This window comes from Sminthopsis crassicaudata, chromosome 1 (genome assembly GCF_048593235.1).
Source record: "Sminthopsis crassicaudata isolate SCR6 chromosome 1, ASM4859323v1, whole genome shotgun sequence".
Classification (NCBI taxonomy): Eukaryota; Metazoa; Chordata; class Mammalia; order Dasyuromorphia; family Dasyuridae; genus Sminthopsis; species Sminthopsis crassicaudata.
In genome coordinates, this window is record NC_133617.1 from 246,481,530 (window position 1) to 246,500,897 (window position 19,368).

General features: G+C 33.7%; 1 protein-coding gene across 2 annotated transcripts in view; it reads left to right on the plus strand.

The window, feature by feature from the left end:
- The window catches only part of DSG2 (desmoglein 2), a 58,366-nt gene that overhangs the window by 31,393 nt on the left and 7,605 nt on the right, over positions 1-19,368 (plus strand). For both annotated transcript variants that reach the window (XM_074277161.1, XM_074277155.1), the window contains 11 exons: positions 7,093-7,125; positions 7,977-8,111; positions 8,969-9,130; positions 9,282-9,426; positions 9,835-10,001; positions 14,154-14,291; positions 14,425-14,610; positions 14,720-14,985; positions 16,343-16,485; positions 16,610-16,837; positions 18,523-18,750. In XM_074277161.1, the coding sequence (XP_074133262.1) occupies positions 7,093-7,125; positions 7,977-8,111; positions 8,969-9,130; positions 9,282-9,426; positions 9,835-10,001; positions 14,154-14,291; positions 14,425-14,610; positions 14,720-14,985; positions 16,343-16,485; positions 16,610-16,837; positions 18,523-18,750 (1,831 nt within the window). The remainder of the gene's footprint in view (positions 1-7,092; positions 7,126-7,976; positions 8,112-8,968; positions 9,131-9,281; positions 9,427-9,834; positions 10,002-14,153; positions 14,292-14,424; positions 14,611-14,719; positions 14,986-16,342; positions 16,486-16,609; positions 16,838-18,522; positions 18,751-19,368) is intronic.

The following is a 19,368-nucleotide window of genomic DNA, read 5'->3' on the forward strand; positions in this document are numbered from 1 at the left end:
GAGTTAAGTAGGCACAATAATCCTTGGAAGGTAGCCATCCAGGCTTTACTTTTGTACTTTTCATAGATAGGGAGCTCATTTCACACATACACACAAAAAAAATCCACTATACTCCCTCTCAAGACAACCTATTATATACTTGGAAAGAACGAATGTACCTTTTGGTATAGTGGAAAGAGCACTTACTGGCAGTGGAGTAACTGGGTTCAGATCCTTCCTCTGACAATTATTATTTGTGTGAACCTGAGAAAATCACCTAAACTATAGGATCTCAGTTTCCTCATCTGTAAAGTGAGAAGGTTGATCCTGAGATTTTTTTTTTCTTACTCTAAATTTCTTTATTCTATAAACATATACCCATGCAGTGATTAAGGTTAGGTAGTAATTGAGGCAAAAAAGCTCCTCTTTCACCTACTCAAAAAAAAAAAAAAAAAAATCTCAAATCAATAAATCTGGAAGGGGAAGACTCTCTGGGATTCTGGTCAAAGCAGAAATGGTGTCTAGAGCAAAGTAGATTAGCAGATTCTAATAAGTTGAAAATAAAGGTATGAACTCAACAATGACAGAATTTGGTGATTCCTTGTCTATTTGAAGAAAGAAGTAGTTAAATATAATTTTGAGTGCCCAGAATCTGAACCTGAGTGGCAGGAATGTGACTGTTATTAACAAAGCAACAGTATTATTTTTTTCTGGGAGAGGGGAGACATTTGGTTTTTCCATGTATTACATTTGCATTTCCTATAAAAGTTGGGTGGAATTTAAAAGATATCATTGGAATTAGTGATTGAGTGATCATTTGAAGACTTAGAATTAGGATTTGTTCATGACAGGAATAGCAGAACATAAAGGAGCTGTGGAGCGCCATTTTAGGTTATTTAGTAAAGTCATCTTTGAAAATTACAGTCTTTGGTGTCCAAGCTAAGTTGAGAGATGAATAAAACCAGAAGAGGACTTATGATTAGCATTAGCAAGACAAAGATCAGATTTAGTAAGAGAGAGAAAGAGAGGGAGAAGGATAGATGGGAAATAAATGAGCTGTGTTGAGAGAGAGAAGCTCAGAGCTTGAGATCTTGAGGTGGGGTAATAACAAATTATAATATGCTTAAGGAGATGCTTGAAAATGAAGGATATGGAATTAGGGAGACCAAAAATTGTGAGACTAGTGTGCTAGGTAATAAAGAATTGATTCTAGATTGATTTGGTATTTGTTTATGAAAGGGGAGAGATGCCTATACAGGGTATAAGGATAAATGCCAGGACGGGAGAATGGAGAGGATGGAGAAAGAGGAAAGAGGGAAAGAGAGCAAAATTTGAGACATTTTGAAGCTTTATGGATTTAGTTTCCTGTGCCTTTCCTCCCCCACTGAAGCTGGGCTAACAACCTGCAGTTAGAGAGCAGGAATCTAAATCCAGAATTTTCATGTCCACTATAGATTGAGACCTAACACAGGAATCTAGGTGACTTGAGGGCTAGGCCTGAAATTAGGAAGACCAGAGTTCAAATCCACACAAACACTTACTAGCTATGTGACGCTGGATGAGACACTAAGTCTTGATCAACTTCAAGTTCCTCATCTGTAAAATGAAGGATAATAGCATCTACCTTCTGAAGTTATTGTGAAGATAAATGAGATGATATTTATAAAGCATTTTGCAAGCCTTAAAACACCATACAAATGCAAGCTATTAAAGGAATGTTACATACTGTCATAAGGATGGGTTAAGCTTCTATTTACATAAATGAAAAGTTACATGATAAATCATTCATTCAGTATAAGTATTTTTCTTTGTACCTCTGAATCCAGAGCAAATAAGAATATAGCATTGTCAACAGCTGTTACCATGAATGAGGAAGACTTTCCCATCTGCATAGCAAAGTGATGAAAAAAGAACTAATAATGACCTTTCAGGGACAGACCCTGGAAAGGATATTTTGTGGATGATTTTTGACTGCCAAAGTTTCTACCTTCTGATCACATAGAATCCTAAGTCTGGAAGAGAGTGGAGTTGCCAGAGTTAAGCCCAATATTTTTGTCTACCATTTGCAACAAGGAACTCTTAAGGAAACGAGGAAAACATTATTATAGATTTTAGACTACAGGGACCTCAGAAGTCACTAGGCCAGCCAGTCCTTTCATTTTACAGATGGTGAAACTAAGACCCAGAGGAATTAAATTATTTGCCTAAAGAAGCATGATCAATCATTCTTTACATTTGGCGCCAACTTCAAACTCCTGCTCCTTCATCACATAGTAAGGAAGCAATTGGCAAAAAAAATTTAATTTTCACTGATGATAATGGATTTTGAATGGCAACTAAAGTAGCTCTATTAGAAAGAACACTTGAAGTCATGAAGACCTGAATTCAAATCCTACCTTAAACATTCAGTGAATGATCTTAAGAAAGTTACTTAAACAGTCTGAGTCTCAATTTACTATCTGTAAAGTGGTGATAATGATCACATCTGTTCAGTTCTTTCAGTCATGTTTGACTCTTCCTGACTCCACTAGCAGTACTCTTGGTAAAGATACTGGAATGGTAGGCCATTTCCTTTTTGTAGCTTATTTTACAGGTGATTAAATTGAGGCAAACAGGGTTAACTGACTTGTCCAGGAACATACAGCTAATAAGTGTCTGAGGCTATATTTGAACTGGTCTTGCTGATTCCAGGTCCCACATTCAATCCACTTGCTCCACCTAGCTGCCCAGTGATATCATGTACTTTATAGAATTGTCATAAGGATATATGAGAAAATGTAAATAAACTTTTTTGCAAACTTTAAAGAGCTTTACAGCTTTGTACATGTCACTTGAAGACTTGTCCATTTAATTCAGGGATGTTCACCTGAAAGAAACAAGTACGTTCTTCTCACCAATATTCATTCCATCAAATACATATTGTATTCTTCAAATAGAGAGTAGGGTAACTTATGGTGGGTTAGGCAAAAGAGATTGGCAGGGGAAAAGAAATATTAGGAAGAAAGGAAATATTTGGAAGTTTTGTTTTGTTTGTTTTTTTTAATATAGGGTTAATATAATTAGAGAGGTTTCATGATACATTGGAAAGAAGGCCATACATAACAGTCAACCCAGCTCTACTACTCACTTTACTGTGTGGCTTTGGACAAGACAAAGATTTTTCTGAGTTTCATTTCCATTATGTCTCTACAATATAAGGTTGGATTAGGTATTCTCAAAGTCCAGAGCTCTTCTAGCTCTGTCTCTATAACCTTAGGGTTAACCTTGGAGTGGTTATAGGGCAGATCAAAGATGGGAAGATTGTTTTAAAAGATTTTTCTTCTAGTGAGTATTGATAAGAGCTGGAATTGTGATATGAAGACACTAGGACTGATCAACTCAGAAGGTATTTATGAAGAAACACGTCTCACTTTCCCCTCCAGAGTCTAGCTCCTGTGGCAAGATATAGATCAGTTTGATTAGGGATGGTCCTGGATACAATGGGAGACCTTGACCTTTTTAAGCTATAAAGTCTTCAACAAATCTCAATTTGAGTAAGGCCACACCCATTTGGTGACTAAGGCTAGGTGGCAGTAGAAGCAAAGAATGTTCTCTTTCACCTAGTTAAATAAATCTCAGAGGGGATGGTATGCTGAAAAGAAATAGGGAAGTCGAAAGAAAGGGCAAGATATTAAGTTCAGGTTTGTGTATACAGTGTTGCCAGGACTACAAGCACATTTTAGGATTATAGTTTTAAAACTGAGAGGTATTTAAAAAGCCACTGAGTGGAGTACAACCAAGGTCACACAGCTAATAAGTTTTTGAAACAAGAGTTTAAGACAGTTCTTTCTGACATCAAGTACAGCATCTATCCATTATGTCATGCTAGGGACAATCTGCAAGCTATTAGCAAGGTAAGTTTTTGACTTAAGGAGCATCTAGGGTAAAGGTAAGGAGACTTCTAAAAAAGTAATTAATTTTTAATAATCATTGCTTTATGAATCATGTTAGGAGAGAAAAATCATAACAAAAGGGAAAAACTATGGTAGAGAAAAATAAAACAGAAAAAAAAAAAGTGAATATAGCATGTAATGATTTACATTCAATCCCCTTTGTTCTTTTTCTGGATGCAGATGGAATTTTGTGACCATAGTCTTTTGGGATTGCTTTGGATCACTGAATCACTGAGAACAACTAAGTCTTTCATAGTTGATCACCTCGCATTCTTGCTGTTATTGTGCACAACATATTCCTGGTTCTGCTTGTTTCACTCAGTATCAGTTCCTGTAAATCTTTCTAGGCCTTTTAAAAATCAGTGTGTTCATCATTTTTTATAAAACAGTAATATTCTATTACCTTCATATATCGCAGCTTAGTCAGCCATTCCCCAATTGATAAGCATCTACTTATTTTCCAATTCTTTGCCACCTCAAAAAGAGCTGCTTTAAATATTTTTGCACATGTAGGTTCTCTTCCCTCCTTTATGATTTTCTTGGAATACAAATCTAGTAACAGCACTGCTGAGTCAAAGGGCATGCACAGTTTGATAGCTCTTTGGGCATAGTTCCAGATTGCTCTCCGGAATAATGAGATCATTCTAGGGAGATTATTTTTGGAAGAAAGAGGAACCAATAAAGAATGTGTAATGTAAGAGCAGATAATGATTGGAAATAGAAGAAATAACTCAGTTTATTCATAAAAAGCCAGTGAAATAAATAAAGCAAACGTTAGCAAAAATTAAAGAATGTTAATTGGAGAAGGAAATGGCAAACAACTCCATTATCTTTGTCAAGAAGACCCCTGGATGTTGTCATGAAGTCAGACATGACTGAACAACAGTAACAAAAGGTTAAGTAATATGCCAGGTTTTAAACATGGGTCTTTCCATATTCTATGTAAAACAAAACAAAACTATTTTTGATTGTCCCTCATTAATTTTCTATGCTCCTACAAGACAAAGGAGGTTCAAAAGGAGGGGGTTTTCCATAGCCCCAAGGCCAGTATCCTTGTTTCAGAGTATATCATTGAGATTTAGGAAGCTTCTGCTAACCCTAAAGAAAAACAAGTCCAGTACTGTGGTCAGAGTAAAAATTAGATAGCAGGGATTTAAGAGTGGAGATTATAGTTAAATTCAGTTGTAATTAAATTCAAATCACTCTCAAGAAGATTAGTATTAAAATGAAGTAAAGAACTTTTAGTGATAAAGAACTAAAAAGCAAGTTGATGTCCTTTGATAGGGGAATATTGACACAAATTGTGATATGATACATAAATGTTATAAAATGATGTTTAGTCATGTTTAACTCTTTGTGGCCCCATTAACCAAACTCATCATGCAGTTTTCTTGACAAAGATACTGGAATACTTTGCCAGTATCTTTCTCTAGTGGTTTAAAATAAAGAGCAATTAAATCACTTTTATCCAAGTTCACAGAGTTTCTGAGGACAGATTTGAACTTAGAAAGATGAGTCTTTATGACTCCAGGCAGAGCATTCTATCTACTGTGTCTTCTGTTTGCCTCAGTGAAATATTACTGTGCCATGAAAAATAGATGAATAAGAATTCAAGAAGCATGGAAAGATTTATGGACTGTATGAACTGAAATAGGAAGAAAAGGGAAAACAGATACCCAATGACCACAACATTGTAAATGGAAAAATTACAAAACAACAATCTGTGTAATTGATAGAAAGAGTTTTTAACCAAAGAAGCAGAATGCAGTGGTTTGAAACCTTGAGAATGCAAGGGAGGTGGAGGTGACTTGATTGAGGAGACAGAGTAGTCTTAAAAAGTAGGAGGCCTCCTCTTTCCCTGAAATAAAAGGGAAGAAACATAAGAAGGATGGAAATAATGAAAAATGTTAAGGTAGACAGAACTGGACTAAAGCATGTAAAATGTGTTATGTCAAGATTGTGGAGAATTAAGAAAATGTGGAGAAGTATGAGGTACTTTAATGTAAGTTTATAATGTCAGATTTTAAAATGAGTGCACTTGGAGTCTTAAAGTCATTCAAGTACCTATATATGATATTGATGAGGTTTAGATTTGGGGTACCCAAATGAAATTAGGATTACTGATGGTGAGGGAGTTAAATAAGGTCTAGTGGCGGCGCAAGGGAGAATTCTGGAATTCCTTTCTGGCAGTTCAAGAGTCCCCTGTAAAGGAATTTACAGACCCAAAAACCTAGATTGATAAAAGAGGTTTATTTGGGGGATTGGAAGTAAGCTTAAAGTCTAGTCTAGTTAAAGAAATAGGTGAGAGTAAAGAAAAGGAGCACTGAAAACTGTATTCCAGTGGACAAAGGTTCCTTGGGATGCCAAACATGGCATAGCTGGCATGTTTGGAACCTCTGCAAAGAGAGGGTTTTAGTTTGGCTCCTTTATAATGGGGGGTTTTGGCTACAAGTTGAAGGGGGCTCCTGGGTGAAGTCCCAGGTTGGCTCCTCCTTGAGTTTGAGCTAGGATTAGAATTTGAATTGAATTCATTGGGTTTGGGAGCTGAGCGGTCCCACCCAGTTATATAACAAAGATGAAACTGTTTGTGCTTGGGGTGGAGTCCCCTCCCTGAGGCACAGTTGAGGAAGATTTTCTCCTTTAAGGATTTTTCAGAGTTTTGGGGTTCCCTCTTCAATATAGCATAATTTAATTATTGTTCTCTAGTGCCACAGTGGATAGAATGCTAGGCCTGGAGTTAGGAAAACTCATCTTTTCAGTTCAAATCTGGACTGAGACACTTACTTTCTATGTGTCACTTAAATTTGTTTCCTTAGGTTTCTTCATCTGTGAAATAAGTTATAAAATGGAGAAGGAAATGGAAAACCATTCCAGTATCTTTGTCAAGAAAACCCCAGATGGGATCAAGAAGAATTGGACACAATAGAAATGACTCAACAACAAATTGTGTTGAATTCAAATTTATTTTGGTTTTGAAATAGAATAATAATAATAATAATGGCCTTTTAAAAAACTTTTGCAACTTTCTAAAATGTGCTTTTAAATTTTATTATTCTTTAAAATATTAGTGCCATACTCAATCCATCATGATAATATAATGTTTTGAATATTTAAGTAAATAAACATATCTTTATTCTATAATAATATCTTATAAGTAAATAAATATATATTTATTTTACAGATCTTTCACCTTGGAAATGGACTTCACTTAGAGGTAGGCACCAGGAATGGGGGAAAGAAATAGTTTATTTGAAAAGCAGAAGCTTATTGATAAAAATAAAATTTTCACCTCTTATAAGGTCTTATAATGTCTGTCTATTGTAAAGATTCTAAAACAAGCTATCACTAAATGCTACATTCCCCTCCCCCATTAGTCATATGATTTTGAACATCTGAATAAAGGGGGAAAGGATCTAATTTTAAGGTATTATAGTATTATGGTCTGATCTTGCTTAAAATTTTTAGTCTTTTTCTCATATGTTGTTGTTTTGATTTTTAAAAGACATTTTTACGGCTCTGATAACTAACATTGTAATAAGTTTGCCAAGATAGCTTCTAAAAGCAAGAGACACTTGTTCATTTTTTTTCATTCCTTAAATCTGTTAATTTTACAAGCCAGTAATTTTACTTAATAATGACCAAATCTAAGTCAGCTTTTCACTGAGATTTTTTTCTTACAACTTTGAACAGCTGACCAATGGTTACTCCATAGTTTAATGGCAAAATGGAGCCTCAATTTTAATTTAATAATAAATTGTGAAGTAACTAAATACTAATATGTTACTAGCATGTAAGCTCTAATAATTTTTATGTGCCTTTCAGCCTTCAGTGAAAATAAAAACTCCAAAAAGGATTTTCTACTATAAAAAACAAAACTGATATTCTAATTCTATCTTTATTTGAAAGTTGTATATATTTTTCATATGATTAGGTGGATAAAAATAGGCATTTGAAAGTTGGACAAATAAACTTAAAGGATACCATACTTTGAAAATTGGGTCTATATATCCATAATATCTCAAAAGATTTAAGATATTCAGAATTCAGTCTTTTTTATTTTCATAGGTTTTATATACAAGTAATGAAAATGATCGGATCACGCAGCAAGGGCACTTATTCCGACAAAAACGAGAGTGGATCACTGCTCCTGTGGCTCTTCGGGAAGGGGAGGACCTCTCAAAGAAGAATCCAATTGCCAAAGTAAGTCTGAGAGGCAAGATAAAATGCATGTTTACTATTTGAAATATATGGATATATGACAGGACCAAACCATGGTTTTTATCCTAAATCTTGGATAAATATTAGAATAATATCTTAAGTTGTTGGTTTATAATATCTTAGTTTTCAAAAACCATGGACTAGTATTAAAGCTTATACTCTTTTATTCAACAACATCAGTGCATCTTTTGTCCAACCTTCATAGGGAAATGAGGTATTCCTCAAATTTCACAGAAGTGAATTTATTTATTTTGTTTCCTTTTAATGTCAAAATGATTATGTTAGCAGTCTGATAGAAAGTATTCTAAAAATACTTTAGTATTTCCTTGATGAGTAGAATGAGCATCATGGACTTCATTTCTGATGTGGTGTCAATCTTTGGTATGGGTCAGTTTTGCCCTTCTTATTGTCTTTTTTTATTCTCTGGTAGTCCAGGAAATAAGAAAAACAGTTACCTTAAAATTGACTAAGCAAGAATCACTGAACTAAAACAAGAACCTTGTTTTAAATATAAGGGCATAAAGCATTCACTTGAATAAACAACCTCAGCTTTGATACACAGACATGGATAGATGTATATACTTCTCAAAGGTTTTGTCCTGGTTTTTGGTTATTTCCTTGGATAGTTTCCTTCAAAAAATACAAAATTTCATTATTCATATTTCTAAAAAAGTTAATACCTTTAAAAAAATTTAAGAACATTTGAGAAGAAAGTAATCCTACCTTGTAGCATCTCCACTCATTCAAAGGAAATTTTTCTTTTCCAAAAGTTTTTACCTAAAAATTTAAAGGGGTTTTTAAAAACTCATCATGTATTCAATTTATCATTTTTCTGCCAGATACACTCTGATCTTCACGAGGAAAGACACATAAAAGTTACATATCGTTTCACTGGACAAGGGATTACAGAACCACCTTTTGGTATATTTGTCTTTGATAAAAATACCGGTGAATTAAATGTTACTAAGATTCTTGATCGAGAAGAAGTTCCAATGTTTGTAGTAAGTGAGATTTTTTTGCATTTTTTTAATCAGCTGTTATCCATTTGTTTTCATGTTGTGTGATTTGTTATGTTAATTTTCAAATCGCTTTTTAATTTTACTTAACATGAAATATTTCATTTCTTATTTAATTTATGTAATATGATTTCAGCTAACAGCCTATGCTTTGGATGAGAGAGGAAACAATTTAGAAAGGCCACTAGAGTTGCGACTTAAGGTTCTTGATATAAATGATAATGAGCCTGTGTTTACCCAAGATGTCTTTGTTGGGTCTGTTGAAGAACTAAGTCCAGCAAGTAAGTTCTTACTATATTGTTAATAATCATTTAAAGTAATTTTAAAGTATCTTTGAGCAAATGTACTCTTAACTCTCACATCTTATTGGAATAAAAGAACTATCGTGAGATAAACACTTAATAAAATTTTAAGCTAAGAACAATCTTTTTTTTTAAAATCTCAAAACACTTTATATAAGATATATGTGTGTGTGGGATTGGTGTTGGGGTAATAGGTATAAATATACAAATTTTAAAGATAGAAAAGCAGAGATATGCTTATCTCTAATACAAGTTTTCCTTTAGTTTATAGTCATGTATTTGACAACTCCAGTTTGAATTTTAAAGTTAAACTTAAACCCACATAAAGTATAAAACTGTGGAAGAAGAGGTTGAATGAAATGAAAAATATTTTTTTTTTGTTTCCAGATACACTTGTGATGAAAATTAGTGCGACAGATGCTGATGAGGAAGGTCATATTAATTCCAAAATTTCTTATAAGATTGTCTCTCAGGAACCTCCTCAACCTTTTGTCTTTTTCCTTGATAAAGACAAAGGAGAGATTCTAACAACGGCATTTGTTCTGGATAGAGAGGTAAAATGGTGCTTTGATATTTTTGTTTCAATTCTCCTGAGTCCAGACACTTTAATATGTATCTCCATTTTTTTAATTTTTTAATTTCACCCTCATTGCCCTATCTTGCTTTATTATTACCTCTACTAAAAAGAGTTAATCAATCAGCATGAATTTACTAAGTTCTCAATATTTACCAAACAATATAGATAACAAAGGAAAGCAAAAACCCAGTCCCCACCTTCAAGTAGCTCATAAACTAATGAGGGAGATGCTGTGCAAAAAGTTTAAGTTCAGGATATTTGTAGTGTAAATGGAGTAATTTCAGTTGGAAGGCACTACAGTGGGTAGGGTGGGTGAAAAAGGTATTGGAAAAGAAGATGGGATTTAAGCTGAGGCTTGAAGGAAACAGAATTCCTGAAAATGCTAGAAGGCAGAAAGAAGAGGAGTATTCCAGATAGGTCAAAAGCTAGTATAAAGCTCTAAAGAGATGGTGTCTCATAGTGAAGGAACAGCAAGTAGCCTGGTTTAACAGATTACATGGAGGGGAGTAAAACGTAAGATGACAGAAAAAATGTTAGAAGGAGCCTGATTGTGAAAGGCTTTAAATGCTAAACAGAGTATTTTTCAATTGATATCTATTGAAGTTTATTGAATAGGGGAGTGGTTTAGTCAGACCTGCACTTTAGGAAAATCATGGATGTATTGAAACAGGGATAAGAAGGCACTCAATTGGGTGGTAGCTATGTAAGTGGAAAGAAAGGACCATATAATATGAGATGTATTGTAAAGATAGAAATGACAACATTTGGCAACGGATTAGATCTGTAGGATGAATATTAATGAGGAATCAAGAATGATACTAAATTTGATAGCCTGGGTGCCCAGAAGAATGGTGCTCCTCTCAATAGTAATGGGGAAATTCAGGAATGGGTTGGGTTTGAGAAAAGAGCTCTTTATTTATTTATCTGATAGTAAAACTTTTCATTTGAATACTGTCATGTGTTCACACACACAAAAAAAAATTTCCCAAAGATTTACATTTGACTTAAAAAGTCAGTACATAGATAACCCTAAGGGTAATTTAAGTAGTTTTTCAGTGTCCTCTTCAAATAATCACAATAGATAACAATGTAACATTAATGACACTACCTCCTCTCTGAGGACTAGGTCTGTTATAGTTTAATCTACATCATATTCTTTTGAGTCCTGAGGGTATAGTGAAGTCTGTCTTCTCTGCAATTGGCTTAATACCTCACCAACTATGTTCACCACACTTTTAGGAACCCAGTGAGTAACACTCCAGTTCCATTAAAGGCTATTTGCTTCAAAGATATAGTAAGAAAAAATATATATATAAACATTTCCCCTAGTATTTTGAGAGCATAATCCACCCTTTCTCTTCATTATTATTGTTCAGTAGTTTCAGTCATGTCCAAGTGTTCTTGATCCCATTTGAGGTTTTCTTAAAATAGATCCTGAACTGGTTTGCCATTTTTTTCCTGCTCATTTTATTATAAAGAAATTGAAGCAATCAGGACTTACTGACTTTTCCCAAGGCCACATGGCTAGTAAGTGTCTGAAACCAGATTTGAACTCACAAAGATGAGTCTTCTTGATTTAAGGGCATGTTCCATACTCTGGGCCATCTAGATTCCCCTGTAATCCATCCTATACCACCTCAGTCCCTGGATAGAGAGAAGAATTAGGCTCATAATTTAATGGGAATGGCCAAACCATTGTTATTTGGTCGAGCCCCTTCTGGCCTGATTTTGGCAAATGAACTTTCTGTGGCATGATGAGTTTGAGATTAGATTTGAGACATCCAATTCCAAATGTCCAAAGTGGAGGTGATAAGAGAGATAAGGGTTGAATAAACAGACTTAGAAATTATCTGCATAAAGGTGATAATTGAATTGGTTGTTAGGAGCCAATGAGGTTACTAAGTAAAAAAATGAGTACTAATATACCATTGTTTCAGACCAGAGTTTCTAAAACTTTTTCCACTCAAAGCCTCTTTTCACCCAAGAAACTTTTACATGATCCTAGGTATGGCAGACAAATCAAATGTTTACTGATAACAAATCATAATTTTGCAACTCTCACATTCAGTAATGACACCACATAGAGTCACAACCCACAGTTTAAGAAGCTTTATTCCAGACAGTCTAGAAAACAATTTGGAATAATATTTAAAAGATGTCAGGGGCATCGAGATGGCGCAGTGGATAGAGCACCAGCCTTGAATTCAGGAGGACTCGAGTTCAAATGTGGTCTCAGACACTTAACATTTCCTAGCTGTGTGACGTCCCATTTACACCAAAATATTTATAGCAGCACTTTTTGTGATAGTGAAGATCTGGAAACCAAGTGAATGTCTATTGAATGGGAAATGACTAAAATACTGGGTATATGAACATAATGGAATATTATTATGCCATAAAAAATTCAAAAGTTTGTGGGAAGATTTACATGAATTGATACAGAATGAAATTTTTAAAAAGTAATGTGCATGATTTATAAATGGAAAGCACAGAATAAACAAATCGGATGGTTGTTTTTATTATTTAGAATTATAAATTATATATTTACATATAATTATAATTGCCAAACTTGATACTGGAAAAAGAATTGAAAATATCTATCCCCTTCCCTTCATTGCAGAGGTGGGACATGATAGATGTGGGATAATACATATAAAATTAGACGATTAATATGCTGATATCTTTGCCAGTTTGTGCCTCCTGGCACATTCTAGGCACCTAATAAATACATCTTGACCTTACTTGAGAGAATTAAAACCCCACAATTTACTTGATTTGTAGTTAGTTCCCCTAGCTTTACTAATTTGAAACAAGTGTTCTCTACCATCTTCTTTACTCTTTGCTCTAAGGAAGAGAATATTAACTGTTTTTTTCATTATGGACTCTTGGCAATTTGATGAAACCTATGGACCCCTTTTAAAATCATTTTTAAATGCAAAAAGCAAAATATATAAGGTTACAAAAGAAATTAATTATATTGAACTTGTTGAAATTTTTTTTTTTAATTTAGACTCTCAAGTTTACAATACCCTATTTAAAGGGTGTTTTTAATAGAAAATTTTATGTAGAAGATATTCAAAGATCATAGTTTTAAGAGCCAGAGCAGACCCCAGTAATCCAAGCCCATCATTATGTGGATATAGAGAAGCTAGTTTTTAGTGCCTGAATTTATACAGATAATAAGTGACATAAGTGATTTTTTTAAACTTAGGTCCTTGGGCTCTCAATACATCATGTTTTATCTGCACTCCATTGAAAATAGAATTCCTATCTCTAGTCATTGCCCTCGAAGCCAGCTAAAGGTGTTAACACTACCAACATGCAACTCTATTAACTCATTGCAAATTTTGTCAATGATTCATGACATGGTAGCACTAAGAAATATGAAAACTCCTGGGACTGAATTTTATCTGTCAAAGACATACTTCAAAACTCATTTTAAGTGACTGGCCACCAGTTCCCAAAAGTTGCAAAATCAGCATAGGGGAAATTAAGATTGTCCAATGGTAAGTTTCATTATCACTGGATTAATTTGTTGCTAGGAAAAAAGGGAAGAGAAAAGCCAGGCTGAAAGATATTGTGCTTCTATAATTTTGAGACCACAAAGGTTCAGAGGGTCATATCTATAACTGGAAGGAACCTCAGTCTTGTTTAATCCCTCCAGTCTAAGAACCAGTTTCAATCTCCTCCTTATATAGATGATGGAACTCAAGCCCAGAGAAGTTAATTGATTGACAAAAAGTTATAGAAGTAGTAAATATCACAAGCAGGGTTTAAATCCAGTTCCTTCAGTTCTAGGACCAGTGATTTCTAGTCTAGTATGGACTCCTTTGTAAAAATACAAAGATATGGGGGTAATTTTTTCCTGAAAACAATCAAAAATAGATGATAATAAACCTGTAGAAATAGAAAGGGAGTAAGAGCTAAAAAGGCTATTTAATTCAATTGTTTAATTCTTTCAGATATGGAAACTAAGGCCTGAAAGATTACATGATTTGTCTAGTAAATGCTAATAAAAGCCACATCTTCTGATTCTCTTAAATCTTGTGGTCTTTCCATTATACCAGAAACTCAGATTTGTGTAAAGTAATTGATTTTAATTGATGGTTTTTTTCACTGCTAAAAACAGAAACATAGCCACTACAGTCTCATTGTTGCAGCAACTGATGGAAATGGAGAAAAAACAGACAAGCCAGTGAATCAAGCCAAAGTACAAATTAACATTTTAGATGTCAATGACAATATACCTGTGCCTGAATTTGAGATGGTGAGTTTATGCCAGGCGTGTATGTGTGTTTGTGTACTAATGCAATCTAACTATAGTAAAATAATTTCAGTTTATGTTAAGTTGGACTAAATGAAGAATAATTAACTCAAAGCAATGTGTCCATCTGTTGTAGTATGAAGGAACAATTGAAGAAAATCAAGCAAATGTGGAAGTCATGCGTATAAAAGTAACCGACTTGGATGAAATAGGCTCAGATAACTGGCTGGCAAATTTTACATTTCTTTCAGGAAATGAAGGGGGTTATTTCCATGTAGAAACAGATGTACAAACAAATGAAGGAATTGTAACTCTTATTAAGGTAAGTGTTCTGAATTTTAAAAGATTTGAAAATATTATAATTTTAAGTGAAAATAATGACTTTTTCCATTAGGTCCAAGTCTTAAGGCATTTACTTTTCTGTTTCTTAGGAAGTGAATTATGAAGTACTGAAGACTCTTGACTTGAAGATCCTTGTCACCAATAAAGCACCATTTCACAAATCAATTAGAAATAAGATTGAAGCAAAATCCATTCCTATCAAGATCAAAGTGAAAAATGTCATAGAGGGTGTTCATTTTAAACAACAAAAAATTGTGATCCAAACCAGTGAACACATGGAAAAATCAGAAATAGGTAAAATTATTGGAAAATATCAAGCCTACGATGAGGATACTGGACAAATAGCCCAAGTAACGTAAGATATTTGTTAACATTTTTTCCTCTTTATATGTTGTTTCTAACTTTTATTAAAATTATGATGGCATGCAAACATCTCATCAGTATCCAAGCCCTATTCTTTGTATTCCCTAAAGAAGGAACAAACCTCCTCTTTTTGAAAGTTTCATGGAATTTCTGGGTTGGAAGAAGCTTCAGAGAATGGTTCTAATACATAACAATGGTTTCTCTCACATTCTGTAAAAGTAGCCCAACTTATTCTGATTTATATACCTTGCAAGTATGGGGGAAAAAACCACTCCATTGTCTCCCAAAACAGTCCATTTTACCTTCAATCAATCAATAAACATTTGTTAAGTGCATACTATGTGCTCGGTACTGTGCTAAACTTCAAACAGTGTTAATTGTAAAGCTGTTTTTCTCAATGGTGAACATAAATCTGACCTTCTGCAGCTTCAACTCATTTGACCTAGTGAGCTCTGTCCTCCAGAATCAAAAAGAACATAATTGCTTTTAGATAGATCCAAGTACCTTCCATCTGCCTTTTATAGCATGCTTGTTCCAGTTGCCACGCTCAGGTTGTATTATACTTTGTCAGTGATCTTCCTAAAATACTATGAATGTGTTCATACCAAGTCTTGTTAGTTCTGGATACTGTGTCTCCTTTTTAGTCAAAAAGAAATTGTAATCATTTACTGCTTCCCGTGGCAAAATGTACATATGTGTATGTGTGTGTGTGTGTTACATTAAGAAACACAAGAAATAAATAATGGGTTCTTAGAATTAGAAGTGAAAGAATTTGAGAGTTAGAAGGAACTTCATCCAATTCAATCCATAATTAGAAGAAATAGACACATACCTAATTAGTAGCCATCTAGTCTATTCTTGAAAACTTCCACTGAAGGGGAGCCCATCCCTTCTTCAATAAAACAATCAATAAATATTTATTAAGTGCCTATTACGTTCCACACTCTGTGCTAAGCACTGGAAATACAAAGAGCAACAAAAAGCAGTCCCTGATCTCAAGGAATTCAGTCTAATCAGGGAAACAATGAACAGATAAATACGTGTTTATGTGTATGTATGTATGTATGTATGTATGTATGTATGTATGTATATACCCAAGATAAATTGGAAATAATAAACAGAGTGAAGGTACTAAAATTAAGAGGGCTTGGGAGAAACTTCCTATAGAAGAGATGAGAAGCTGGAATTTAAAGGAAGACAGTCCATTCCATTTATGGACAGCTATCATCATTAGAAAGTTGTTTTTTTCCTTGACATCAAGTTTAAATTTGGCTCTTCATATTTTCTATAAAAAAATAATGGTCAACTTGTTAACAACCTAATCATTTTTATTTGTAATCTCTGAACAGGTATGCCAAAGGAGTAGATATGGACAATTGGATCACAATAGATTCAGTCACATCTGAAATTAGACTTGCTAAAATTCCTGATTATGAATCTAATTATGTCATTAATGGCACTTACTTTGCAACAATCTTAGCTATAACTAAAGGTAAGGTTTTAAATAGTTTTATCATTCTGACCATATGTATTGCTCATATAATACCTAATTGAAAAGAAAACTCGTAACATGGACTTCTTTCAAGATTTTTAACGAATGCACTTTTTTTTTTCAGATTTTCCTAGACAGACAGCCACTGGTACCATTGAAATTGTGGTAAAAGATTTTAATGATAACTGTCCAGAGCTCATAAATCCAGTGCAAACTATCTGTGATGATTCACAGTATGTAAATGTTACTGCTAAGGATTTGGATGGTTATCCATATAGTTCTCCTTTCAGCTTTGCTGTCATTGACCAACCACCTGGAATGGCAGAGAATTGGTACTTTGGACACCAAGAAGGTAGGCATAATTAGGAAAACCCATATCATTTTCATAATTATAGTTTCCTTTTTCATCTGCAAAATAGACTCATCTTTTTTATATTTCCCTAAATATTAGATTCTGCACACTAAAATGAGACTCAGTAGTTCCATAGATGTATTTGGATATAGCTTTTCAGATGAATGAATAGCTTCTCTTTTGTAGCTGCAAAGAGTAGTCATATATGTCCCATGCCTGTTATGAGAATAAAATGAGATAATTGCTGTAAATTGCTTTGCAAACCTTAAAAGCATTTATATAAATGCTAGTCATAATTAGTTGTTGGAAGGGTAGCTATAGAAAGTCTATTTCCAGGGTTGTTTTGAGGATAAACTGAGAAAATATTTACAAAAAATTTGCAAACCTATAAATGCTATATAAATACTAGCTGTTGTTAGTAGTAAGTGGGAAGAAGTAAGGGTTCTCACATCCTGATGATTGCCATCTTTTTAGAGTTTCTATTGAGTTACTTGTGTCTCAGTTGAGACTCAGAGTAGATATTAAAACTCAAAAATCACCTACTCTTTCTAATCCTTGAAAAAGTTTTAGGAATGCTTGCTGGAAGGTATCAAAATGTTCTCTTTTTCTTAAATGTAATCAGAGGCCAGATGAGGAACTCAACTTGCCCTAGCTCTTGCATTGAAATTCATCTCAAGTATATAGAAATAATATGAAATAAAGATGGAAATGTCATATGGCAAAACCTCATGGCAATTTTTTTAATGATAACTATAACATCTATATTAATAATGACCTATTATTGTTTGTTCATTATAAATCACGTTTATTACGTAATTATCACAGACAATTCTATAAATATATTGTATTATAAAATTATATGGACTATTAAATATATTTGTTAGTAATGTGATTATAACATCTATATTACAGTAAAATACATGCATCATATATACTATGTACTATAAATATCATAGAGATGTGTAAATTTTTAGCTTGTGGTACTTCGAAGTCTAATAGAGATAAAGCATAAATACAATAAGTAATAACCAACATTTAAATAGGATTGTAAAGTTTACAGAGATATTTTCATGCTTTATATCAGTTGATGTTTACTCCCCCCCCAAAAAAAGAAAAACAAATCTGTGAGGTACATGCTACAAGTTTTATTTTTCTTATCTTACAGATTAAGAATCTGAACCTCAGAAAGAATAAATGACTTGCCCAAAATCCAGGGCTAATAACTGTCAAAGGTGCAGTTTAAATCCAGATCTCTCTTGATGTCAAGTACCAGTACCAAGTATACTTGAAAGCATGAGAGAAATATAATGCTTTAAGAGTTCAGAAGATAGAATAGTAATTTCTAGTTGTGTAATCAGGGAAAGTATGATGGAAGGAACATCATGAGAGAATAGATGACAGAGTAGGCAGAGAAACCAGGATGTCCGTGACAAATCCAGTAGTTTCTTTTGTGAAAGCAGAAAGAATAATGGAATTGACATTTTGCCCAGATAGGTCATTTTTGTCTTGAATGCTAGTTTGAGCCTTCTGTACTAAACTGTATGATTTACATGTAGAAACTTATTAAGGAACAGAAAAAAAAATTAAATCTATGAACGGAACAGAATATTTTTAATGACTGGGAAAAATGCCCATTATTAAACATTATCTTTTCTCTTCTCCTTTCTCTACTTTGTACACCTCAGCTACAAGTGCATGGTTGATACCAAAAGAATTAAAAGTGGGAAGAACTGAAATCCACCTGTCAGTGAGTGATAATCAAGGATTAAACTGTCCTAAAAAGCAGATCCTTACATTGACAGTTTGCAACTGTGTGAGTGGTAGTGGCTGCATTCAACCACTGGTCGATAGTTATGTAGGACTGGGATCTGGAGCAATTGGACTCATGATTTTTGCACTTCTTCTGTTGCTACGTAAGTATTAAACTAGTTTCTCTTTATTGACTTCTCATATTTTAAGAATTTTGACAGGTAACTAGTAGTTTGAACACTGGATCAGACAGCATCCTGAGTGCCTACCTATTCTGTTAGATTAAGATATTACCAAATTTTGACTCCAGTCTTTTTTACTGATTATGATGGCTCCCTGATGTTGTTAAACTATAGGTTTCTACCTTTTGGGAAAAAAAAAAAAAAAGACATGATGAATCAGCTGGGGATAGCTATCTAGGACTAAGGGATTCAGAAATACCCATCTCTGTCATTGTCACAACTTCATATTTGTTTGAATATAGTGAAGTCAATAATTCTTAAGACATTGATTTCTGCCTCTGTAAAATAGAAGGTCATTTTTCTTTCTTCATTGAGAACTCAAAAAAAGATAGATATGACCGGAAATTGTCTAAAATAAGAAAGTGCTTTATAGTGAAATTCTTTTGGTGCTTCTGAATTTGGATGGAATTGAAGACAAAATATATCTTACACCAAATTTTACCCTCTAATGAAACAGTATAGTAAGATTCAAGTGAAACTTACTCTGTTGTTGTTGTTTGTTTATTTTAAATTCAGAAGATTTCTTATGTTTTGAGTACT